A 22,818-nucleotide genomic window follows, 5' to 3' on the forward strand; every position below is an offset into this window, starting at 1 on the left:
CCTTTCTGTAATAATAAAAGGTCTTATATAATTAAAAAGATAATGATAAAAAAACTAAAATAAGATAAGATAAAAAAGATTTAAAAAGAATATCAAAATAAAAATAAATCAAAACAACTCCAATGATAAATCTTCCATTATTTATTCACCATTAAAAGCAGACACAATAACAAAAAAAAAAAAATATCTTACCACAAACTAAACCATATGTTCAATCTTCAGGAGTTGTAACCTATTTTCATTCTTTAACATTGTTTGTGCAAAATTTTATACCCGATTGTTATACACAAATGAAAACAACGAAGTACCAAGCCACTGGTTTTTTCTAAAAAAATAGATAACAAATGAATAAATTAAAATATGAAAAGTTGAGGATATTGAATTAATTAATAAAGCAAAATATCATATAATATCATATAATATCATATAATATCATAGATTTCTATTTACAACATCCTCCTCAATGAATTTATAAACATGTTTCCAGTAATCTGGCTGGCAATTTGTATCATTATGATAGCCATTTTTAAATTTGATAAAGACCTTTTTATCACTTAGACTCAACTTGTGTAATTCTTCCATATGGCCTGAGGGAACAATCTCATCTTTTAAGCCAGATAAAAATAAAACTGGAATCTCTTTTGATATGTGCTCAACATATTCCTCAGATGGCCATTTATCATGGCATAAAAACGAGCAGTACTTTAGAAGAGGGAAAATGAAGGGTATCACTTTATGAATACTTAGAAATGTATTTTCTAAAATGATAGCTGAAATATTAAAATTTTTATCAGTATTCAAAACCTGGTTGATGTATGCCATATAGATTCCAACAGCACCACCAATTGATCTTCCATATAAGATAATTGAACTTCTTTTAAACTGTTCGTCAATGATTAAGTAGTTCAAAATTGCTTCTGCATCCAATTTGATTCCCTTTTCTGATGGTTCACCTTCGGAATACCCATACCCTCTATAAGAGACAATAACAACGTTATAATGGAATTCTCTGAAAAATATTTTAACAGTAGGCAAGTAGTGGCCAATATTCCCAGCATTGGGAGAGAGCATCACAATCGTTTTGTCTTTATAATTTGCAGAAAGAGGGTTGTGTCTTAACACGAATCCCTTTATTACGACATTATCTTTTGTAGTTAGGTCGATTGCCAGATAGGGCATGCCATATTTGTTGGGAGTATCGACATGTTTTCTTCCATTATTTGCAAAGGATGGATAAACCAATTTGTTTTGGAAAGAGTAGATACCTATTAATCCCAACGCTGCTAGTGAGCCAACGACTTGAAACATGATCTTGACAGTTCTTAAGACAAATTTTAGGCAACTGCTAAGTGACATTATTAGGAAACTCCCCAAATAATATCAGCTAGCGAGTGGGCGAGAGACCCTGTGATAAGAGCAACAGACTTGAGAAGAGCAAATATCGTTTGATATGTAGAATTGTCTTGCAGTGGCAGGAGTCTAAATTAGAATCTGATACTGGTTGATGATTGCTAAATAATGGGGGTATTGAGATAATAAGAACTAGTTGATAAGAAAGCGATGCGTTTTTCGTTTCAGCAGATAAAAGCGGAAGAGAATTTAAAGGAGTTTTTTACAAAGAATATATCGATTTAAGAAGAGAAGAGTGGAAAACAAGAAGAAAACAAGCTAGAGACAGATAATAAATGAAAAATAATAGTGTCGATTTCACTAATTTGAAGAGTAATTAAAGCTTGGATCAGTTATCAATTCAATGTATTGATGGATGTAATCCCAGTAATTTGGTTGCAAGAAATTATTAATGTGATTACCATTTTCAAATTGAATGAATTTTTTATAGTTGCTCTTTGATAGATTATATAGTAATTTCGGATGGTAGTTTGGGACTAGGTCGTCGATTTTGCCAGATAGGAATAGCATTGAGATCTGGCGAGAGATGTTTAGGATTTGAGCTTCGTTGTCCCACTTGTCTTTAATAAAGGAAGAGACAAACCAATGGCAAATGTCTTTAATGTAGAATAGGTTTGTGTGAGGCATATGCGATAGGATTAGTTTATGAAGAGACAAGAAAGGGTTATCTAGGATGATACCTTTTAAGAGTGGGCTATTATTGTTGTTGAATAACGAGGATAGATAGAAAGTTATTGCACAGCCAATTGATTTGCCATAGATTACTATATTTGAGTTTTTGAAAAATGGATCATTGTTAATAAAGTGGAATAATGTTTGAGCATCGATCTTCAAGCCAGATTCAGATGGAGCACCAGTGCTCTTCCAATAGCCTCGATAACTTAGCATGATGATGTTGTAGTGGAAGTCGTTGAATAGAATTTGAGCATGGGATAAGAGATGGCCCATATTCCCACCACTTGGATGGAGGATTACAATGGTTTTTTTCAGGTTATTGGCAGAGACATTTTGGTGTTTGAAGATAAAGGTCTTGAGGATTTGGTTATCAGAGGTTATCAAGTTGCGAGACTCAAGATTTGATAAGTTGAAATCCAGTGGGTTGTTTATTTGCGATTTTGCATGTAAGATCCAAGAAAGATAAATGAACTTTCGTTGAAATAATAAGGACAAAACAATAATGAGAATAAAGAGAGCTAAGAAGGATAGGATAACAGATAAGATGATTTTGGTAGCCATTTGCATTTGAGTATTTTCTTGTTATGTTATGTTATGTTATTTTATAGTATAGTATAGTATATTATGTTATGTTATATTATAGTATATGTATTGTATTTTATATATATTGGTATATAAAATAAAAAAGAGGGATTGGTCAATAGCAGTGAGCTGGCAAATTATGCTATTAACTACTGTTAAAAATACATAAAGATTGTATAAAGACCATGTTGATTATTCAATATCTTTGTTGTCGTCGTTGATTCTGATTGGAGGCATCGCAGTTCTTTGTATCTTTATTGGAGTGTCACTGAACTCAGCATTGTTTTCCTTTGAGTTTTTGAAGTTGAGAGATAGTTTTTCATTTGTGGGAGGATCTAGTAAGATGATGGGGAAATTGAGGTTATTGGATTCATTGTTGTCTTGATCAATCAAGGTCGAGTGATTCAATGAGTAGACTCTTGTCAATTTGTTTTTGTTATCTAGATCGTCCAATCTTTGGAACAACAAATCCTTCAATTCTTCGGGGTTGTTGATGATTTCATGGTTGGGGTCGTCTTCGTTTCTATGAACCCATCCTGGAGGAGGTGAAGGAGGAGGACTTATAATGAATTGTGTGCCAGTGTTTGGGAGTCTGAGATACTCATCAAGATTGTTGTAGTAGCTGCTAGGGTTTTTGGGGTCAACAAAGAGCTCGTCGTAGTTGTTGGTAGGCGAGTAGTAGACCTTGAAGTCGCACTTCTTCAATATTTTGTAGAGCAACGAAGCAGTGTCTATTTCCTCAAAGAAGATGAGAATTCGCTGGAGACTCTTCAAAACAGTGAACTTCAAGAGCTCGTCATTGGGAGAGTTGTCGATGATCTGCTGCTGCAAGAAGCCAATTAGCTCGTCGTCCTCTATTTCCTCCCTGGAGAAGCCAGTAAGAATCAAAGTGTTGGTGGATCTGGCATTCATTGTGCTGCTTGTGCTTCTGCTGCTGCTTGTGCTTCTGCTGCTGCTTCTTCTCTTCTCTTCTCTTGTTCTTTCTTCCGTCTGTGCTCCGTTCGTGGTCCGTTCGTGGTCCGTTCGTGCCGCTTCCGGTCGCAGATCCATATGGTCACGTGTGGTTACCATTTTGTGTGGCTTTTTTTGCTCTTCTCTCGTTTTTTTCGGCTGCTTCTTGTGCTTCTCGAGCTTCTGTTTTACTTGTTTTATTTGTTTCTTTGTTCTGTGCCAACTACCCGAGAGTCTCTTCTTGCTTTGCTGTTGTTTCCACCATGTCCTACGGTTCCCAGGCTGCCAAACGTTTGGCCGACAAGGTCATTTTCATCACCGGTGCTTCTTCCGGAATTGGGCAGGCTACCGCCAGAGAGTTTGCTTCTGCTGCCAATGGGCAGATCAAGTTGGTTTTGTCAGCCAGAAGACTCGATCGTTTGAAAAGCTTGAGTGACGAGTTGACTTCGTCGTACAAGAACATCAGCGTGTATTACAATGTGTTGGACGTGTCCAAGATTGCATCTATTCCAGTTTTTATTGACAGTTTGCCCAGTGAGTTTAAAGAGATTGATATTTTGATCAACAACGCTGGTAAGGCCATTGGAGTGGACAAAGTTGGTTCGATTAAACAGGATGATATCAACGATATGTTTCAGACTAATGTGTTAGGGATGATTCAAGTTGTCCAGTCGATTTTGCCTGGAATGATTGAAAGAAAAAGAGGAGATATCGTTCAATTGGGGTCGATTGCTGGTCGAGAGCCATATCCAGGTGGAGCTATTTATTGTGCCACGAAGCATTCTCTAAGAGCATTTACGAGTGCATTGAGAAAGGAGGTTGTGAACTCGCCTGTGAGAATCATTGAAATCCAGCCAGGTGCAGTTGAAACTGAGTTTTCAAAGGTCCGATACTATGGCGATGAAAAGGCAGCTAAAAAGGTGTATGAAGGTGGCGAGCCATTGGTCGCTGAAGATATTGCAGAGTTGATTGTGTTTTCATGTTCAAGAAGAGCAAATACTGTGATTGCGGAAACATTGGTGTTTCCAACTTGTCAAGCGTCTCCTTTCCATTACTATCGTGGAAAAGGGAATTAATATTGTAGAATTGTCAACTATACATTCCGATTCCGATTCCGATTCAATAGAACAGTAGATATATAAAGTAACCAATAGACGAGTATTGCAAGGTAAAGTAGAGTAAAGTAGAGTAAAGTAGAGTAAGGTAAAGAGATATTGGGACACACGTGGTTGATTACATAAACATTTTTTTGATTTTTTTTGAATTAATTTATAAACTTAAAATGGAAATTAATAAATTACTTCATTTCATTACTTGATTCCTTGATTACTTTATTACTTTATTACTTTATTAATCATTAATTATTAATTGACTGATTATAATGTCGAGGGTGGGAGTGTTAGCGCTAGGACCAGCAGGAGCTGGGAAAAGTACATTTTGTAACTCATTAGTGGGCCATATGCAAAGCAATAAGAGATCGTGCTGTTTAATTAATTTAGACCCAGCCGCTGAGCAAACCGAGTATGAGTTTTCGATTGATATTCGAGATTTGATTTCGTTGAAGGATGTGATGGAGGAGCTCCAGCTTGGACCCAATGGAGGATTGATATACTGCTTTGAGTTTTTGTTAGAGAATCTCGACTGGTTGGATGAGGAAATTGGAGATTTTGAGGAGGACTATTTGATCATTGATTGTCCGGGACAGATTGAGTTGTATACACACATTCCTATATTGCCCAGGATCATTGAGCATCTACGGGACAACTTGAACTATTCGTTGTGTATAACGTATTTGATGGAGAGTTCGTTTATCATTGACAATCTGAAGTTTTTGTCGGGGACGTTAAGTGCAATGTCTACGATGATATTGTTGGAGTTGCCGCACATTAACTTGTTGTCGAAGTTTGATTTGGTGAAGAATGAGTATAGTAGAAATTATATCAGGAAGTTTTTGCAGCCTGATCCGATGTCGTTGATGTCGACGAGCTCAGTGAGTTCGAATTCGTTGAGCGAGATGATTGAAAAAGGGGAAGGAGAAGAGAAAGGGAAAGGGAAAGGGAAATATAATTACAATGAGAAGTTTGAAAGATTGAATTTGGCGATTGGCAATTTGATTGAAGATTTTGGGATGGTTCAGTTTTTGCCATTGGAGTGCAAAGATAAGGATTCCATTGCGAACATTTTGAGTTACGTAGATGATATAACGCAATGGGCTGAGAATCAAGAGCCTAAAGAGCCCAAGGATGAAATTGAGGACGTTACAGAAGATTGAGAAAGAAAGATAGGTAGTCTAGAGTAGATAATCGAGCAAGTAGAGTAAACAGAATGAACAATATATGAAAACAAAACAAAAAAAACAGGGGGAAGTTAAAACTGCTTTGTTGGCAAATCACGAAATTAAGGAGTCAAGACCTACGAGCAAGAAAAAAGAAATATGGAATATGGAATAGAGAATATGAAATAGAGAATAGAGTATGAGAGCTATAGGGTGATAATTGTGGTTTTGAATCATGAACGATGATTAAAAAAGAAACATTTAAGGAAAGCGAAAGAGAAAGTGAAGAGAATATGACAAACAGGATAAATGTGACAACTATAATTTCAACGAAAACGATTAGTGGAAAAAAGTTTAGTAAGAAAAAGTATATAACGGATTACTAATCAGAGGCTGGAATAAAAAAGCAGTGTGGGAAGCGTAAAAATGCTCGAATCCTAATGAAAAGCAGAGCAGTTAGCAGAATAAAAGATAAGCAGCTTTGGCAATGTGTGGGATTAGCAGGAAGCATGGGCAGCAGATAGTCAGATACAGGGGAAGGCATGAGTGCTCTTCCAGAATGTGTCATGGCAATAGCACTTCATTCTCCAAAACGAAGATCAACAGTCCTTCATCCAAGCAAAAAAAGCAGGTTGATTGGGCCCAATTAGGCTCGAGAGGTGTATTTTAGGGAAGTGGGTTGCGAGCACAGGGCTCTGTAGACCGCTTTTTGGCCGTCCTTTTCGACCGCTGGATCAACCCGGCCTTTTAGTCCGCTCTTTTAGTCCGGCCTCAACCCTCTCCCGTCTGTTATCAAAACGATCTTCTTATCGAAAGCATCTGCATTGAGTGCCTCGCCAACATGCCTCCCCAGCAGAGGAAGCACACGCAGCAGAAGCAGCAGAAGGAGAGCAGCACAACGACCCTTCCCCTCCGGTCCCAGCTCTTCTAGCGCTGCTCCCTCTGCCCCTGCTCCCACGTCGAGCCACTGAATCGCACCCCCAGAGGCTGCTAGCGCTGCAGCTGCTTCTCGCTCGCAGCGCAGGCCTCTGGGTGTTTGCTTCTGCTGGGCCTTCAACCTCCCTCTGGATTCTCTTCCTGCTCTTATCTCTCTATCTCCTCTTGCTCTCTTCCCCTGGCACTACAAATGCCCTCGATATCCCCTGTTTTTGCTTTTGTTTTTCTGTCTCTGCACTCCCATCTCTCTTCCCACAATGGTCTCTGGCTCGCTCCACTCCTCACTTCCTCTCAAGAGAAACAGCTCTTTGGCTGACTTGACCACCACCAATATCGCTCACTCCTCCTCTGCACTCAACAGGAACCCCATCTCTCTTCCCTCTGCCTCCACAAAATCACACTCCTCCTCTGTTCCCTCTGCTGCACCCCAGCCTGCGAAAAAAAACCCAGCAAAGAAACCCAGGAGAAACAGAGTGCCCATCTCTTGCACCATCTGCAGAAGAAGAAAGGTCAAATGTGACAAAAAAAGACCTGTATGTTCAACCTGTGTCAAAACTGGTGTTCCCCATCTATGCCACTTTATTGATCCTCCATGGGCCTATCCAGACGAATCCCTACTAAGAAACTACAACAATACTTCTTCCATCACCACCTCTAATTCCAATCACAAAATATCCACCACCACTATTACTAATAACAATAACAATAATAATAACAACACCACTAATAACAATCATGATAATGGCAAACACAAACTAAACCAAAACTTACCTGATGCTGAAAAATTGGAAAAAGATAAAGAAATTGAATCTCTTAAAAAGCAGATTAACGACCTCAAACAGCAGCTACTATCCTCAAACATAAACTCTTCTTTGTCTTTACCAGTCGCTTCAAACGATTTAAATACCAACATGAACATAAATAACATGGCTATGACTATGAACATGAACATGGACAATATCAACAACATGAACAATATAAATAATATAAATAATATGAATAATATGAATAATATGAATAATATGAATAATATGAATAATATGAGTAATATGAGTAATATGAATAACATGTCCAACATCACCAGCATAACCAACATGAACGATATTAACAATATAAACAACATGAACAATATGAACAATATAAACAATATAAATAATATGGGTATGAACAACATCAATAACATGAACATGAACAATATGAACAATATGAACAATATGAATATGAACATGAATATGAATAATCTTAACAACATCAATAACTTAGGTGCAATCACCAATATCAATAATCTCAACAACATGAACAATATGAACAGCATGAACAACATGAACATGAACATGAACATGAATAATCTTAACCTCAACACCCTTCATCTTAACAACCTCAACAACCTAAACAACATCAATCTTAACAACATCCTACTTAACTCTCCTATAGACCTACAACTTGACAAGAAAAACTTCATCAACTCAATCAAATCTCTAAAAATCAAAAACCTAAAAGAATTCTCCTTAACTTCAAACAAACATTTCAAATTCTTTGGTCTAATCAACTGGCTAAATCTAATGAGATTAGACTTCTTTGCTAAATTACTATGGTTTATCATCTTTAAAAAATTCAGCTTTTTCTTCAATAAATACATTCTCAAAAAATTGAAGAAAAAAAACTTAAACAAACCCACTTCTGATACTGATAATACAAACACTAAAATCCCTCCAACTTCAACAAAAAAATGCCCATTCCAATTCCATAACTCTTCCTCAATTTCAACTCCACTTTCAAATTCAAATTTAAATTTATCTCCTTCAGTTGATCCAGATTTCTCAATATCTTCCTTTATAACTTCTCCTGATAACTCAAATAATAATAATAACAATAATAATAATAATAATAATAATAATAATAATAATAATAATAATAATAATAATAATAATAATAATAATAAAAATAATAATAAAAATAATAATAATAATAAAAATAATGACGAAAACTTATCGTCAAAGTTTACTCCTTCCACAGCTGCAAATGAAAACTTTATTGATAATTTATTCACAACCAAAAATGACTTGGACGACTTGAATAACCAAAACTATCAAATGGACCAAAAAGAAATCGATTTCACAAATCTTTATAATAAAAAATGGAACATAAATAATCTAAGCCAAAATTCTGTTCCTTTAAAGAAAAAAAAATCTTTCTTAAACTCTTCCTCAAAAAATAACTTGAAACTGAAATTAAATATAAATTTTAAAAATAAAATGGATCCATCTGATCAAATAAACCAAATAAATCAAATAGACCAAACAAATCAGAATAGCGTAATAAATCAAAATAACATAATAATCCAAAACAATTCTCAAAACAATTATCAAAACAATTATGAAAATATCTCTCGTTGTCCCTTCATGTCCTCAAACTTGCAAAACTCATATAACCTCCAATGTCCTATCATCAAGAATCCAAATCTTGATAGTAATAAAAATCCCGAGGATTTTATTAGAGAACTACCCCAAATATTTTCTTCCAATATTGATTCTATTCCAATGAAACCTCATGGAAGAACATTTTCTCAGGAATTCTCCACAATAACTGACGAACTTGACCCAAGCAAAATTATTAATAATCTTGATAATAGTGTCAATTTGATATCAACTGTTCCTACCATGGAATCCAAAACTGCAAACATGATCATTGAAAACGTTGTCACAAATGAAATAAAAAATAATATAATTGAGCCGAATGTTTGTCCGTTGATGATGGGTGATGCAAAAAAAACATTTAGAAACTTCACTAACGATGGCTCATTTATTTGTCCAGTTGTTGGCTGCTCTAGTAACAAAAAAAAGACCTCAAAAAATAACAATAATGATAATGCATTAAACACTAAAAATACAGTGGAAAGTACAAACGATATCACAAGTAATCTTGCTCAAAGTGTAAATAACAGCGGCAATATTGATATTAATACTAAAGATCAATCAACTAGAAATAAGTCCAGGGAATTTATCGAAAGACTTAATTCCTCCAAAAAATCAATCTCTTCTACCCCTAGTCCAGGAACTGTTTTACAACTAACTTCAATGAAAACACAAAAGCTTAAAAGTTATTTGGCGATTAACCAAATCAAACATCTTGAAACTTCTTTACCATCAAAAAAAGTTGTTTGGCTATTGATAGACAGGTTTTTTAAAATCCTCTATGTCTATATTCCTTATGTTGATGAGATTGATTTTAGAACTAGAATCAAACTATTAATTGGTGACAGACATGATCAGCATCAAAAAATCCAATTTAAAGAATATTATATAACAAATCCAAATGCAAAAGGCAAGCAAAAACACAAAACCTTTAAATATACGCCAGATGACTACGCATATCTTGGAATTTTGCTTGTAATGCTAAGATTGTCATGGTTGACTTTGCCTTGTAATAATGTGAATCTCCATTTATCTAATGAAATTAATGATAAGAAAAAAATGAATGCTTATATGAAGACAAACAAAGAAGACTCAAAATTTATTAGAATATTGTCTAAACCTGAAAATGTTATTCATCTTAGTTTGATAGACTCATTAAGGCACTGTTTTTCAAAGATTAATTTGCTCTCCCAAACCTCAATTCCAATTATTCAAGTATCTTTGTTTATGAAATTGTATTTTCAGTATGCACCAGAGGATGGTGATGGTTCTGATGGCTCTGAATCATCCATATTCTTAGGCACCTTAATACAAATGGCAATGAGCATTGGAATCCATAGGGATCCAACTAGCTTTGAGAATTTTGAGCCAAAAGGAGTTGATATCAATAAGAATGATAGCAAAGACCATAAAGACAGATCGGTTCATTTATGGAGAAAAATATGGTATAAATTGATTGATTTAGATACTAGACAAAGTTTTATGCTAGGATCACCTAAAATTATTAGTTTTGAGACAATAAAATTCTCTGACACCAAACTTCCTTCCTCAAATTTTGATTTTATTAAGGAAGATCCAAGAGAGCTTGAAGTTGTGGAAAATATTAAAATACAATATTCCATTAACAAGATAATTTCTGAAACCATGATTGAATTATTGAGAATTGATAGAAATCTTACCATTTCAGAGCTTGATGATTTGATAGAGAAAATAAAAGGACATATATCTTTGGGTAAAAGCAATTCGAGTAGCGATTGTTTATTAGAGAGAGACTCCTTATTGGTGAATAAAACCATTGATGAACCACTATATAAGGCGTCTTCAAGAGCAGTCAAGTTTGAATTGTATTTACAGATGAATTTGTTTATTTTTCTTTTAAATTATACGATATTTATTCAACTAAATCTAAGAAAAAGTCCCTATATTGAATTATTGTACAAGAATAGCAGCAGCAGCAAAACTTCGTTTTATCACGAAGAGTTTAATAAGTTAATAAATCAATACGATCAGTCTTCATTGAATTCAGCATTTGAGAATTGCCTCATCTCTCGAAAAGTTCTTGAAGAATCAAACAAAATATTTGGAACTGGTGCTGATTTGATATTGAACCCATTGGTTTTGTTAACCTCTCATAGGTCGTTGCAATTTATAATAAGTGTCATTGTGAAAATAAAATGTTATCCATTTATTGAAAAATTGAAATCCAAAATACCCCATGAGGAATTGTTTGAGACAGACCATCAAGAAAAAATTAAAACATCCGAAAACAATGACAATAGTATAAAATTTACATCCTATCATGGATATGATATTCCAGTATTGGATTATTCACAGAGCAAATCTCCCGAATTACCAATTGCATTGATTGATAAATTAGAAGCATTTCAAAAGGTAATAGACAACTTAAGTTTTAAGTATTATTATGCCTGGAGAATGTCAAAATCTATGAAGTTTTTTATTCTTTTACTAAAACAAAACGATCAGTTTTTGCTTCAGGATTTGACTCCAATAAGTGAACAAAACCTTACAGAAAATGGAAGTGAAATCAACATGTCAAATTTGAATGCTATAGGAAATAACCCCATGTTTAATAAATCCATTGAAAAATGTCCATTTTATAAGGTTGAGGTTAAAGGATTTGGAATTAAAACCGAACCTGGCTGCAATAAAGAATCAAGTTTTTCTTTTATATCACATCAAAAGCAGTCACCAATCACTCCTCAAATAACTGAAGAAAAGGTAACTGGACTTGATTTGGTGTCCTCTCAAAATCCCCAAAGCTTACACAATTATAACAACGCATTTAATGACAATCTAAACAACGGTTTGTTGAACTTTGATAGTGAAAAAAACAGCATTCTGAATATCAATGGAAACAATGATCTGGCAATTGTCATGAGCTCAAGTGTGTTTGAGCCAGCTCCCCAGTATAATTCAAATCAGATTATTTCATTGAATACTTCCATAAATATGACAAACAACAACAGTGATCAGTATTTCAACAATTTCCAGAATTCAAGCAGTACAAGTCTCATAAACACTGCTGACATTAGAGAGTTCAATATTGGGGCTGATCTTGAAATGAAACATGTTCCCAACCTGAACGTTCTTGATATGAATCAAAATAATAGTATGGTGGGAAATCTATCATTAGATTTACTATTCAACGATCCCAATAATTTTTTTTCGGGCATAAATAATGATGTTTTGAGTTTGAATAATGAGTTGTTTTCTCCATTATCGTCCTCTTTTGAGACCATTCTTGAAAATCATTTATCGGAAACTAAGTATGATAAAGCAATTTTTGGGCCAGTAGCCAGTGATAACTCAAAAGAACAGCCCAAAAAGAACAGTTAAGTAGTGAGGAATAATGTATTTATCAATTTTGATCATTTATTTCTTTTTAATTTTTCTTTTCCAATGTTTATAGATCAAATACACTTTAGATAGGTAAAACCATGAGAATAAGTAGTTTATACTTATACTAAAATGCTAATATTTATTTAAATGCAATAATATCCGTGATATAATATATAAAAATTCAACCCTAAAAATCAATAGAACAACTAGACTATAAAATATAAAATATGCAATATACAATATACAATATACAATATACAATATGTATCAAATGTATGAACTAAAAAGAATGGAGAAACAATAGGAAAAAAATAACAAAAAAAAGACTTTAGAGTGCTCTGTACAAACTGCGAAAATTTTGTTTGTCAATTATTTCAGAGTCCTTCTGGGTTTTAAGCAATAAGCTAAATCTAGCTAGATTAATATTAAACTACCTTCTGAGATCGACAAGTTGAAATCGTTGAGTAAAACTTTAAAAAAATCCATTAGATATACCGAACAAGTCTCGCAATTTAGGCCTGAGTAAAAAGAAAATATTTCCTTGTTTTCAGTTAAACAATTGGAAAAAGTTTTGTCTTCATATAGTTCTGTTTTCTTCTACAAGTTGATGAGCAGAACAAGTAAGTTAAATGCAAGTTCTTTACAAAAAGAGAATTGGGATGTGAATCCCGGCACAAATGTTTCAGGAACATCCTTTTCTAAAACTTTGTCAACAATGTTTTGTTTTCAGAATATGGTTTTCTCCAGTAGATTTCTTTAATTTTCCTATTTCTAATTGTTGATTTGGTTTTAAATCTAAAAAATTGGCGTCAGATCAGGATCTTCAAGGTTGTTTTTTTGCCAAAGTTAATTTTTTCGAAGATGTTTTTTGATAAGATTCTTTTTTTGTAGGAGAGGCTTTTGAATAAACTTTTTCTTTCTTTTTATTTTTTTTTTCAGGAGGAGGGATTTCAACTAACTCCTTAAAAAGCTTTTTTGTTTTGATAAGCTTTTTTGCCTTGATTAATCTTTGTTTGTATTCCTTTTTAGCTTTGTAAGAACTTTCTGGGTCGGAAGACAGCCCATCGTAGAAGTGGGTGTGTTTAAGTGTATCTCTTGGCCTTAATTTGTTTATTATTGGAATTGGATAATCAGTGATTTGGAAAGGATGTTCTTCAGCGAGAGCAAAAAAATGGTCTTTAGTTTTTTCGTCACTTTCTAAATACCTAATTGTTATCTTTAGTTTATTGTCAATTAACAATTTAAGATTATTTTTGTAAATATGATTGATATTAATATCAGTTAAACCCCAAAAATAATTGCTCTCACAAGGATCTTCTCTGAAATTGTTAATATTACTAATTGAGTTATTTTCATCATTATTAACATTTTCTGTCTGTGGTTCTGAAAAACATAAAAAATATTTTTCAATTTCTTGACCAGCTTGATCGTCAGTACTGAGAGAAGATAATGGTTTGAATGTTTTATTTTGATTTTTTGTTTGCAAAATTAAAGACAAATTTTTATTATGATCATATTTTGTAATTTCAGATGTAGAACCATCAAAGGCCGATTCAGCAATTTCATTTATAAAGTCAACACTTTTGGTTTCAGAAACATTATTTTCACCTTCAGGTATATCTTGTGTCACCTTTTTAAGGTTTCTCTTTATATTACTTTCCTCAAACTGCTCTTTTTTTACTACTTCCTGTCGAGTTAATAGAATTTTTTTCTTAATAACCATTTTCAGAATTCTAAGTTCATTTTTCAAATCTTCACTGCGCTCAATTGTTTTTTCACTTAATGGAATATCTTCATTGCCAAAAAAATCTTTCAGATTAATATTTTTAAAAAATCGTTTCAGATTAAAAATATTATTCAGCTCATTTAACTCAATTGGTTCATTCGGCTTATTCAGCGGATTGACACAAACAACTGGAAGTCCTAATTGGCTATCCAGAGGTTTATTCTCAACTAAAACTTTGCTTTTTTTATGATTATGATTGTATTCAGTTTTTCCTTGTATTTTGGGTTCTGCTATTTCAAAGTTTCTCCTTTTGGCTTCGACTTCTAAATTTTTTAGACTAAAACTATTATCACCAACTATCTGGGAGATCTTATTTTCGATATTTATTCTCTTATGCAAGCTTTCATTATCTTCATCAATAACTTTTTCATATAACGGTTTCTTTAATGGTTCTTTTATTATCTCATTCAATGGATTATCTATAGTTTTATTTACTGGTTTGTTCATTTCCTTTGTATCCGCTTCATTATTTTCTTCGATATCTTCTCCTTTATTCAATTCCCTATCTGTTTCTTTATTCAATTCTTTATTCATCTCTTCATTTACCTCTTCATTTGTCAAGTTATCTTTAGAAGTTTTCTCATCATTGTCTTTTTTTTCTATTCCAGATAATTCAGCATCATCACTATCCTGAGGAGACAAAGAACTTAAGTAGTCTTCCATTTCAACTATTTCAACGTCATCATCTTCAAGGTTTTCATTTTCATCTGAAACTGAAGTCACAGACTCTCGATTAACATTCCCGGTATCAACCTGGAGTTTCTGTAATTTGAAAAGTAAATCTCTTAGCTCTATTCTCAGTTCCTTCCTTCTATTAGCATTAAAAAACGAAATTTTAGAATAATAGGTTGGCTTAATAGTGTTCCATAACTTCATACATCCCTTATGGTCTTCAAGAAATCGTCTAACATTAAAAATAACATGAATTCCACAATCATTAGAATTGTTTTGTCTTGGAACTACTGACTTCCTAAAGTTGATATTTTTGTATTCAATATCTTTATTTCTTGTTTCTCTCCCATATTGACAAATAAATTCTCTCAATGGTTTTGATATATGTTTATGTTGTTGACCCAAAGAATCAAAAACATATATAATACACTTTCCGTCTTTCAATAAAGCAGGTAACCCTGTTATTATTATGCAATACCAATGCTGCGCTTCATTAATCGGCAAGATTATGTACTTGAGAGAAAATAAATCAATTTTGCTAACCCATCTTTTCATATTGTGATAATAATTGTTATCTGTAGTCCCAATCAACTTTGAGAAAAAAAATGTTGTGAAAACGTGAATTTGATCTTTTTTAAAGAGATTGGCTTTAACAGCCTGTTCAACATCATATTTCAAAAAAAAATCAATTAATGAATCGTTAATCCACTCATGGCTATACAAACATTTGAAATCAGAATTACCAATAGTCATCGATTTATTATCATCAAACTTGTAGTCTAAAGAAGGAAAAAATATCTCATCTGGTTTACGTTTCTTGAAAACCTTAGAAGATTCATTAATAGTTTGATTTTTGCGGGTCTCAATATCTTCTGTATACCCAGTAGTTATTTTTGTCAAACTTCTAGTTACTCTAATATCCAAAGCTCCCGTATAAATTGATTTTAAGGAATTTAGTTCATTATTTAACTTGACCCTTTTTTCTGAATTAATTGGAGTTCCTGTTTTTCGTTTTTTTGAGGAGTTCTTTGTACTTAACGAAAGTAAATTTTTATTGTTAAAAGTTGACGGCTGTCGCAAAATTTGAGAGAAACCATTCTTATCATTGTTAACATCACTACACGTAATTTCAAAATTAAACTTTGAACTTTTTTCCTTATTTGATGAGCCATTCAAATCATAGAGTTTCCGCAAAAATGAATCAGTTCTATTTTCAGAACTGGAATCATTTAGTGATAGCATTATTGACTCAAAACTTTTAGAGTTGTTAGTATTTAGAGCCTGAAATTTTTGCTTTATTGAATCACAAATTTGATATTGAGTCTTTAGGTAAAATTTTAAATTTTTTATATCTTTTGTATAGGTGATTAATTTAACATCTGATAATTTTATGTTAATATATTTAAGATAACGAGGGAAAATTAAAATTCCGTTTTCTAAGTGAGCTAAATTTTTTAGATTACCTTCAGAATCTACAACAACCGAAAACAGATAAGACTTATCTAATGTTATTCCATTAAAATAAATGGAAAGTGTCCTTTTGTTCATAGGTTCTAGAGCTGATGAACTCTTTAAAAGTTTTTGAAAAGAACATGAATTAGAATGATTGGATATTATTGAGTCATCCAAATTAGATAAATGACCTGATGATTGAGTAATTTGTTTTCTAAGAACCCTTTTTTTTAGTATATTATCAGTTTCAATAGGTTTTAAAGCAGTAATAGGAAAGAGAGTAGAAACAGGTACTGCCGAATTGGTTTTCGCTAAACTTGAATAGGTTGTTTTTTTATTAGAAAACTTCTCTAGTAAAAGGGATTTACTTGAAGATCTTTGATTTTCCTTTTTGAAGGGATTAAAACTAGTACTTTCATCTGGATTCAAGTCTTCTAGAGATAAATCATGTTTGGGTGTTTCTTTGGTTTTAGCACTTTGAATAAAACTAGACAGGCCATTTGTGAGTGGTTTATTGCCAATTTTATTGGAAGAATTTGTACTAGAGCCATAGGAAAGGATAGAGCTAAGCTTACTTGGAGGTGTTTTTGGCACAAGAATTGATTCTTTGACCGCTAAATTGTCATCATTGGCATGATGCTTATTTTTAATTTGAGAAGTGGAATTTTCCATTTCATTAGCAATATTTATTATGGGTAATTTATTGTTGTTATTCGAGGTATCATTGATTGTGGAGTTACTAGAAGTATGAAAACAAAACTCAGAAGAGGTTTCATTAAGCAAACTTGGAATAGACATTTTATTGGCTCGGGCATGCAGTCTAACATATTTTTTTTCAGTGGCATTATTTTTGATAACACCATTTGTATGAGTAATATTATAGTCACTATGGCCATGATGAATATTATTATTATAATCATAATTATGATTATGATGATTATTGAAACTAGTGGTGGGTATCTGAATGGGAATTGGAGTAGAAGTAATAATATCCTTGAGATGTTTATTATTATCCATAGCAGCGATTCTCAAAGTAGTATTAATATCAGTAGTAGTAGTAGTATAATTTGCAATAGTGACAATATCAAAGTCATCGATGTTGTCAATACCATTGGCACTATGACGGTTGATGATATTACCATTGATATTATTATTACCATTAACAACTTTACTATTTCCATCATGTTTTTTATCTTGAGAATGGTTTTGACTATTATTGTTTTTTTTTTTATCAAGGTAAGTTCGATCATCACCATATTTGATACCATTGCGAACCAGACTTTCATCTATCTGATCTGCTTGATCTGAAACTAGCTTTGTTTTGTCTTTATCTATCGGGATTCTAATATCATTTGGATTGCCCTTTGAATGCGCAAATTGGTTTTGAGTAGAGAGGTAACCATTATAATTCTTGTGGCTTCTGTTATTCATATGTCTGCCATGAACATGCCATTTGCCTCTCGGTTTGAATCTATTAAGTGATGTAAGTCCATAATTCTTGTGAAAAGGGTTTCTCGGGGGTGTATTGACTTTGAATCTAGACTCTTCTGTCATTTCCCCCAGATAGCAGTTACTGTTGTGTTAATCTATTGATAGTTTGATAGAGGATGAAAAAGAACGACTGGTGGAACAAGAAAGTGTACTCTGTAGCAGACCAAAAACCAAAAAAATACAAGAGAACAGTTCTATCCAAGTACACAATAACGAGAATGCAAAAACAACAATTGTCTGTAGGAAGTTCTAGGGACCTTGGAGAAAAGTCTTAATCCATTGAGAGTGAGAAGAAATAAAATTGTGAAATTTATTAAAAGAAAATAAAATGATTTTGGGCAAACCCTATTTGGCTACAGACCCCGTGAGTAGAAAAGGTCTGGATTCAGGGGGTCCAGTTGCAGACCCCGGATCGGAAGGGGGTTTCTAAATAAACAGGTCTAAAAAACGCCCCCATTGAGATTCGAACCTACGTTTTACTTTGTGAATGGAGAAAGATTGAATTAAATTGATACAATATAAAATTAGAATATAATTCAAAGCAAAAATGAAAGATAAATGTGAAAGAAAAACTGCGATCTCTCCAAGAAATTAATTGTTGAATATGATAGAGGTATTGTGGCCTTTTCACAGAAATGAATTCAAAAGCTTCTTAATTAAATATTTAATCAGTTCAAACACAAATTAATAAAATTAACAAATTGAAAAATTAAAGTTTAAAAGATATAAAAACTAAGTGAGAAAGTGAGATCAATACACCGTTAAAGTAAAATAAAATTCAAACAAATCAATTAAATAGATGTGAAACAAAAAAAAATAAGGAAAAACAGAAAAAACTGCAAAAACTTAATTATAGTTATAAAAAAACCTAAAATGAAATGAATTAATGTGTAGTGGTAGTGGTAGTAGTAGTAATAATAATAATAATAAAAGAGAAAAAAAAATACAAGAAAATATCAAAAATACAATGCAAAATCCAATTTAAAGATAATGAATTTTGATCTCTTTCCTCAATTACTCTTTGATAAATGAATTCTTTGCTCTTTTCTCATTCCCTTGTTGTGTTTTGAGATTTTATTTGTTGTCTTCTTGTCTATCGGAACTTGTTGAAGCACTGATTTTTTCATCGCTTTTTATTTCTTCAATTTTTGGATGATTTTCTTGACTGTGTTCATTGTCATTTCCAGATCTGCTATCTTCAAAAGTAATATCTGAATCTTCACTTTCTCTATCGAATTCGGACTCTTCATTTAAAATAAAATTACTTAAAGAACGGGAGTCAATATAAAACACGCCATCATGATTTGAGATTGAGTTTCTTTCCAACAATTGTTCCAACGATACTCTAACCTGGTTTTTTTCTTTGTTGATTTCATTGTCTTCAGATTCGTCCATATAATAACCTTTCTCTTCATCCTGGTTGAACTTACTTGAAAACAATTGGCTGTCTGCTCCATGAATTTTAGTTCTGACTTCTTTATAATCGCCGGAAATTGGCCCTTTTTTAGAAATAATATGATCATACCATTCGCCAATTGATTTGCCATTTAATAATGCGATAATGCAGATGGACATGTTATCACAACCAATACCAGTACCAATTGAACTTGGAGCAACACAAATATCCATGATTAATTCGCAAATTTCCTTCAATGATTTTCTGTCATTTATACCTTTTCTAACTAATTCCACGACTTCAGTTGAGGTTAAACAATCCCAAATACCATCGCATGCTAGAACGACAAATTCGTCGTTTTTGAAATCCAAATCATGTTCGATTATATCTGGATAGGCGGTGACAATTTGTTCTTCAGGAGCTAAATGAGACGATTTTTTGTATTCAAAATCACCAATTGCTCTTGATAGAGCTAGATTACCATTAACTCTTCCAATTTCAACAAAACCACCTGCAGCACAAATTCTGGCAGCCTCACCGTCGTTAGAAGGTTTGTGATCAAAGGATAAAGGTTTGGCATTACCATTTATCGACATTATCGTTCTTGAATCCCCAGCATTTGCACAAATTAATTTGTTATTGGTGATCATTATCGAGGTGGCGGCACAACCACTAAAATCGGTTTTCATGGTTTCATCTTCTATAATTGCTCGATCACAGGCCAAAAAGGCATCTTTAAGAGATTGGGAATAGTCACCTTTATCAAAGGCTTGTTGTTGTTTAAGGATTGAAGGAAGATTCTTTCCAGCAAATAAGGCTGCTTTATCGCCACCATGACCGTCAAAGATAGCAAAGAATGCAAGCTGGCTGTCATTAGCAATATTGTTTTGTTTGGTGTTGCTGCGAGTATTGTTATTTTTATCATTGTTGGCATCTTTGGAATTGTCGTCTTTGGTGGTTGTATCTTTAGCGGCGTCGGTTTTCTTATCTTTTTCATCGGTTATTGCTGATCCATTTTCAGTGGTGGAAGATTTTTTTTCCTTAGAGATAACCTTTTCTTGTATTGATTGATTGTAAGGCAAGACTTTATTTAAATTTAAGATGGCAGAGTGGGAGTCCTCCATTGAGATTCTCCAGCCTTGCATACAGGATATCCCATAAGCTAGATATTTGTTGGAACCTTCTTCAGACTCTTTATCTATTTGAGGGGTTGAAAGAAATTGACCCATATTGAAATGAAATTAACTGAAGGATTAAACAGTGTTTGGATAATGCTGGAATAAATGTTAGATAGTAGCTGAATAGTTTTATGAACAATTATCTAAAAGATTTCTAACAGGTTTCTTTTTTGTTTTTTTTGTTAAAAGTTAAAAAATAAATCAAGAAACGGACACTGGGAACTTAAATTGGAATTATAATCAGAATTAAAACTAAAATAAAACAATGGTAAAGAAATTGAATTAATTAGAAGTAACAAAAATATAAGAAATTTTCTAAGCTGCAGTTATACCTTATGAGCAGTCAGCTGGAGACAGTATTGGGATTGGGGTTGGGTTGGTGATCGGTTTGTGTTGTGGTTATTAAGGAACAAGCTACTGGCAGGCTTCTGTTGTTGAGTGTTGGAGATGTTGAGTTATAATATAGTATATCGTCGTGGAGTCTATTGTGGTGGAGAGCGGAGGATGAGAAGTGGAATCAAGAGAAAGAGAAAGAGAAAGAGAAAGAGATAGACTCAAGAAAGATACACAATTGAACGAGCAAAAGTTTTCTTCACTGTTGGATTTTGGTTTTTCTTCACTTTCTGCAGTGAGATCAGAAACTTTTTTGAGCGGAATCCAGAAAAATTTTCTTTTTTCTGCGAACACAGAGGCCTTTCCCAAACAGGCAGGCGTCCCGAAGCAGCAGGGCCCTGGGCAGCCAGCAGAACGCGTGGCGAATTTCCGCTTTCGGACAGTCTTGGTTGCAGGGCCTCGGATGCATTGGGCCCCGAAAAGCCCCGAAAAGCCCCGCATGTTCAGTGCTCGTTGTGCAGCAGATTATCTTGCGCAAGTTATTGCTCGATGTTTCGGTGGAGACTACAGTATAGGTAGACTGATAATTATTGATTAGGTAGAAAATAAACAGAGAACGTTTGGAAGAAATATAGCAAACAATCCAAAAAAAGGACTACCATAAAACAGTAGCAAACAACACAAAGTAACACACAATGAAATCCATTTTGTGCTATTGGTGCCTGCATCGTAAAAGAAAGAATAAATTGATAAACAGGTATGAAATAAATATTAAGATACTGCTCACAGAACTTGGAAAACCAAACGAACAGTCAAGCCAAAAATCAAAAAAAACATCTGTTAGTGCTCAGCCTAGATCATCAACAACAAAATACCACCGAACAATGGTAAGATGCTGAACACAAAGTTGCTCTTCAAATTATTACCGGAATTTTCTTCTTGTTGGCTGACTTCAGGTACACTAGAATTGAATGCAATCGAAGAAGATGCTTGCATTTGAGGAGCAGAAGATGCCGATGATTTTGAGTAAATACCTTCACCGGCTAATGTGGAAGATGCTGAAGATCCTGAGTAAATATCTTCACCAGCTAATGTGGAAGATGGAAATGTTTCCTCACTTGGAGTTTCGGTTTCTTCTGAATTCTCACATGGAATAACAGAGGTCACCTTTATGCCATAAGAAACAAAAACTGTTGAGCACACTGAACCTTCGGTTTCTGAACTTGCTTGTTCTAATGATTCTGCAACTGGTGTAGTGGATATAATTGGCGAATCAACAGATATTGTAGATTCGGAGCTTAAAATATCATTTGAAGAAAGATAAATGGTTGTGAATCCGTAAGTGGGAACTTGTGGCGATTCCTGGTTGCTTAAAACGACTTCAACAACAGAGGTGTGAGGAATTGTAACCGTTACAAAAACATCTTCACTACTCGAGCCATTTGGATAAACAGCTGAAGATAATGCAGTAACTATAGTTTCTAATGAAACTGAAGTAGAATAAGAAACAACCTTTGTAGCAGATAGCTCTTCTGTTGATAATATATGCGATCCATCAGCTTTAATAGTAGAAGAAAGAATAGATTTATCATTTGATTCTTCAGTTGAAGTAAAAACAAGTAATGTTTCATCCATAGTTGATTCAATAGACAAATCATCAGTTTCATTATTAGATAAATCATTAGCTTTAACAGAAGATAAAACTTTGGTTTCACTGGCAGATGTCACAAACAAATTACTTTCTGAGTTAGCATTAGATTCATTGGAAAAATAAACAATTGGATGGTATGAGTAAGGAACAGTAACAGTAACAATTTGACCTGAGCTGATGGCTGTTGTGATTGTCATAGGTGTTGAGATGCTATCAGTTCCAACAGAATATATGGTTGAAGAGACAACAGATTCAG

The 22,818-nt window shown here is 33.5% G+C and overlaps 9 protein-coding genes across 9 annotated transcripts; 3 read left to right on the plus strand and 6 right to left on the minus strand.

The window, feature by feature from the left end:
- Positions 1-432: 432 nt before the first annotated feature.
- On the minus strand, positions 433-1,377 carry ASCRUDRAFT_35084 (alpha/beta hydrolase; the record flags this gene model as incomplete). Its single annotated transcript, XM_020190571.1, has 1 exon — positions 433-1,377. A coding segment is annotated over one exon (945 nt), but the record flags the coding sequence as incomplete, so codon positions are not given.
- A 333-nt stretch (positions 1,378-1,710) lies between these two features.
- Positions 1,711-2,646, minus strand: ASCRUDRAFT_70264 (alpha/beta hydrolase; the record flags this gene model as incomplete). The annotated part of the gene is made up of 1 exon (XM_020191766.1): positions 1,711-2,646. One exon carries the CDS (start codon positions 2,644-2,646, stop codon positions 1,711-1,713), a length of 936 nt encoding a protein of 311 aa, XP_020047338.1.
- Positions 2,647-3,111: 465 nt separating this feature from the next.
- On the minus strand, positions 3,112-3,564 carry RCN1 (Rcn1p; the record flags this gene model as incomplete). Its single annotated transcript, XM_020189895.1, has 1 exon — positions 3,112-3,564. A coding segment is annotated over one exon (453 nt), but the record flags the coding sequence as incomplete, so codon positions are not given.
- A 244-nt stretch (positions 3,565-3,808) lies between these two features.
- ORA1 (oxidoreductase) lies at positions 3,809-4,788 on the plus strand. The gene has a single exon (XM_020193209.1). It carries the CDS (start codon positions 3,882-3,884, stop codon positions 4,692-4,694), a length of 813 nt encoding a protein of 270 aa, XP_020047340.1. The 5' UTR covers positions 3,809-3,881; the 3' UTR covers positions 4,695-4,788.
- Positions 4,789-4,939: 151 nt separating this feature from the next.
- Positions 4,940-6,019, plus strand: GPN3 (putative signal sequence-binding GTPase GPN3). The gene has a single exon (XM_020193210.1). It carries the CDS (start codon positions 5,000-5,002, stop codon positions 5,888-5,890), a length of 891 nt encoding a protein of 296 aa, XP_020047341.1. The 5' UTR covers positions 4,940-4,999; the 3' UTR covers positions 5,891-6,019.
- A 1,067-nt stretch (positions 6,020-7,086) lies between these two features.
- Positions 7,087-12,600, plus strand: ASCRUDRAFT_8004 (uncharacterized protein; the record flags this gene model as incomplete). The annotated part of the gene is made up of 1 exon (XM_020194453.1): positions 7,087-12,600. The coding sequence occupies one exon, from the start codon at positions 7,087-7,089 to the stop codon at positions 12,598-12,600; it is 5,514 nt and encodes a 1,837-aa protein (XP_020047342.1).
- An 826-nt stretch (positions 12,601-13,426) lies between these two features.
- Positions 13,427-18,067, minus strand: ASCRUDRAFT_70269 (uncharacterized protein; the record flags this gene model as incomplete). The annotated part of the gene is made up of 1 exon (XM_020191767.1): positions 13,427-18,067. One exon carries the CDS (start codon positions 18,065-18,067, stop codon positions 13,427-13,429), a length of 4,641 nt encoding a protein of 1,546 aa, XP_020047343.1.
- A 1,449-nt stretch (positions 18,068-19,516) lies between these two features.
- PTC2 (type 2C protein phosphatase PTC2) lies at positions 19,517-20,629 on the minus strand (the record flags this gene model as incomplete). Its single annotated transcript, XM_020189443.1, has 2 exons — positions 19,517-20,263; positions 20,453-20,629. Coding segments are annotated over 2 exons (924 nt in total), but the record flags the coding sequence as incomplete, so codon positions are not given.
- Positions 20,630-20,810: 181 nt separating this feature from the next.
- On the minus strand, positions 20,811-21,587 carry ASCRUDRAFT_145712 (uncharacterized protein). The gene has a single exon (XM_020189223.1). It carries the CDS (start codon positions 21,410-21,412, stop codon positions 20,993-20,995), a length of 420 nt encoding a protein of 139 aa, XP_020047345.1. The 5' UTR covers positions 21,413-21,587; the 3' UTR covers positions 20,811-20,992.
- Between the last annotated feature and the right edge of the window lie 1,231 nt (positions 21,588-22,818).

This window comes from Ascoidea rubescens (assembly GCF_001661345.1).
Source record: "Ascoidea rubescens DSM 1968 unplaced genomic scaffold ASCRUscaffold_6, whole genome shotgun sequence".
Lineage (NCBI taxonomy): Eukaryota > Fungi > Ascomycota > Saccharomycetes > Ascoideales > Ascoideaceae > Ascoidea > Ascoidea rubescens.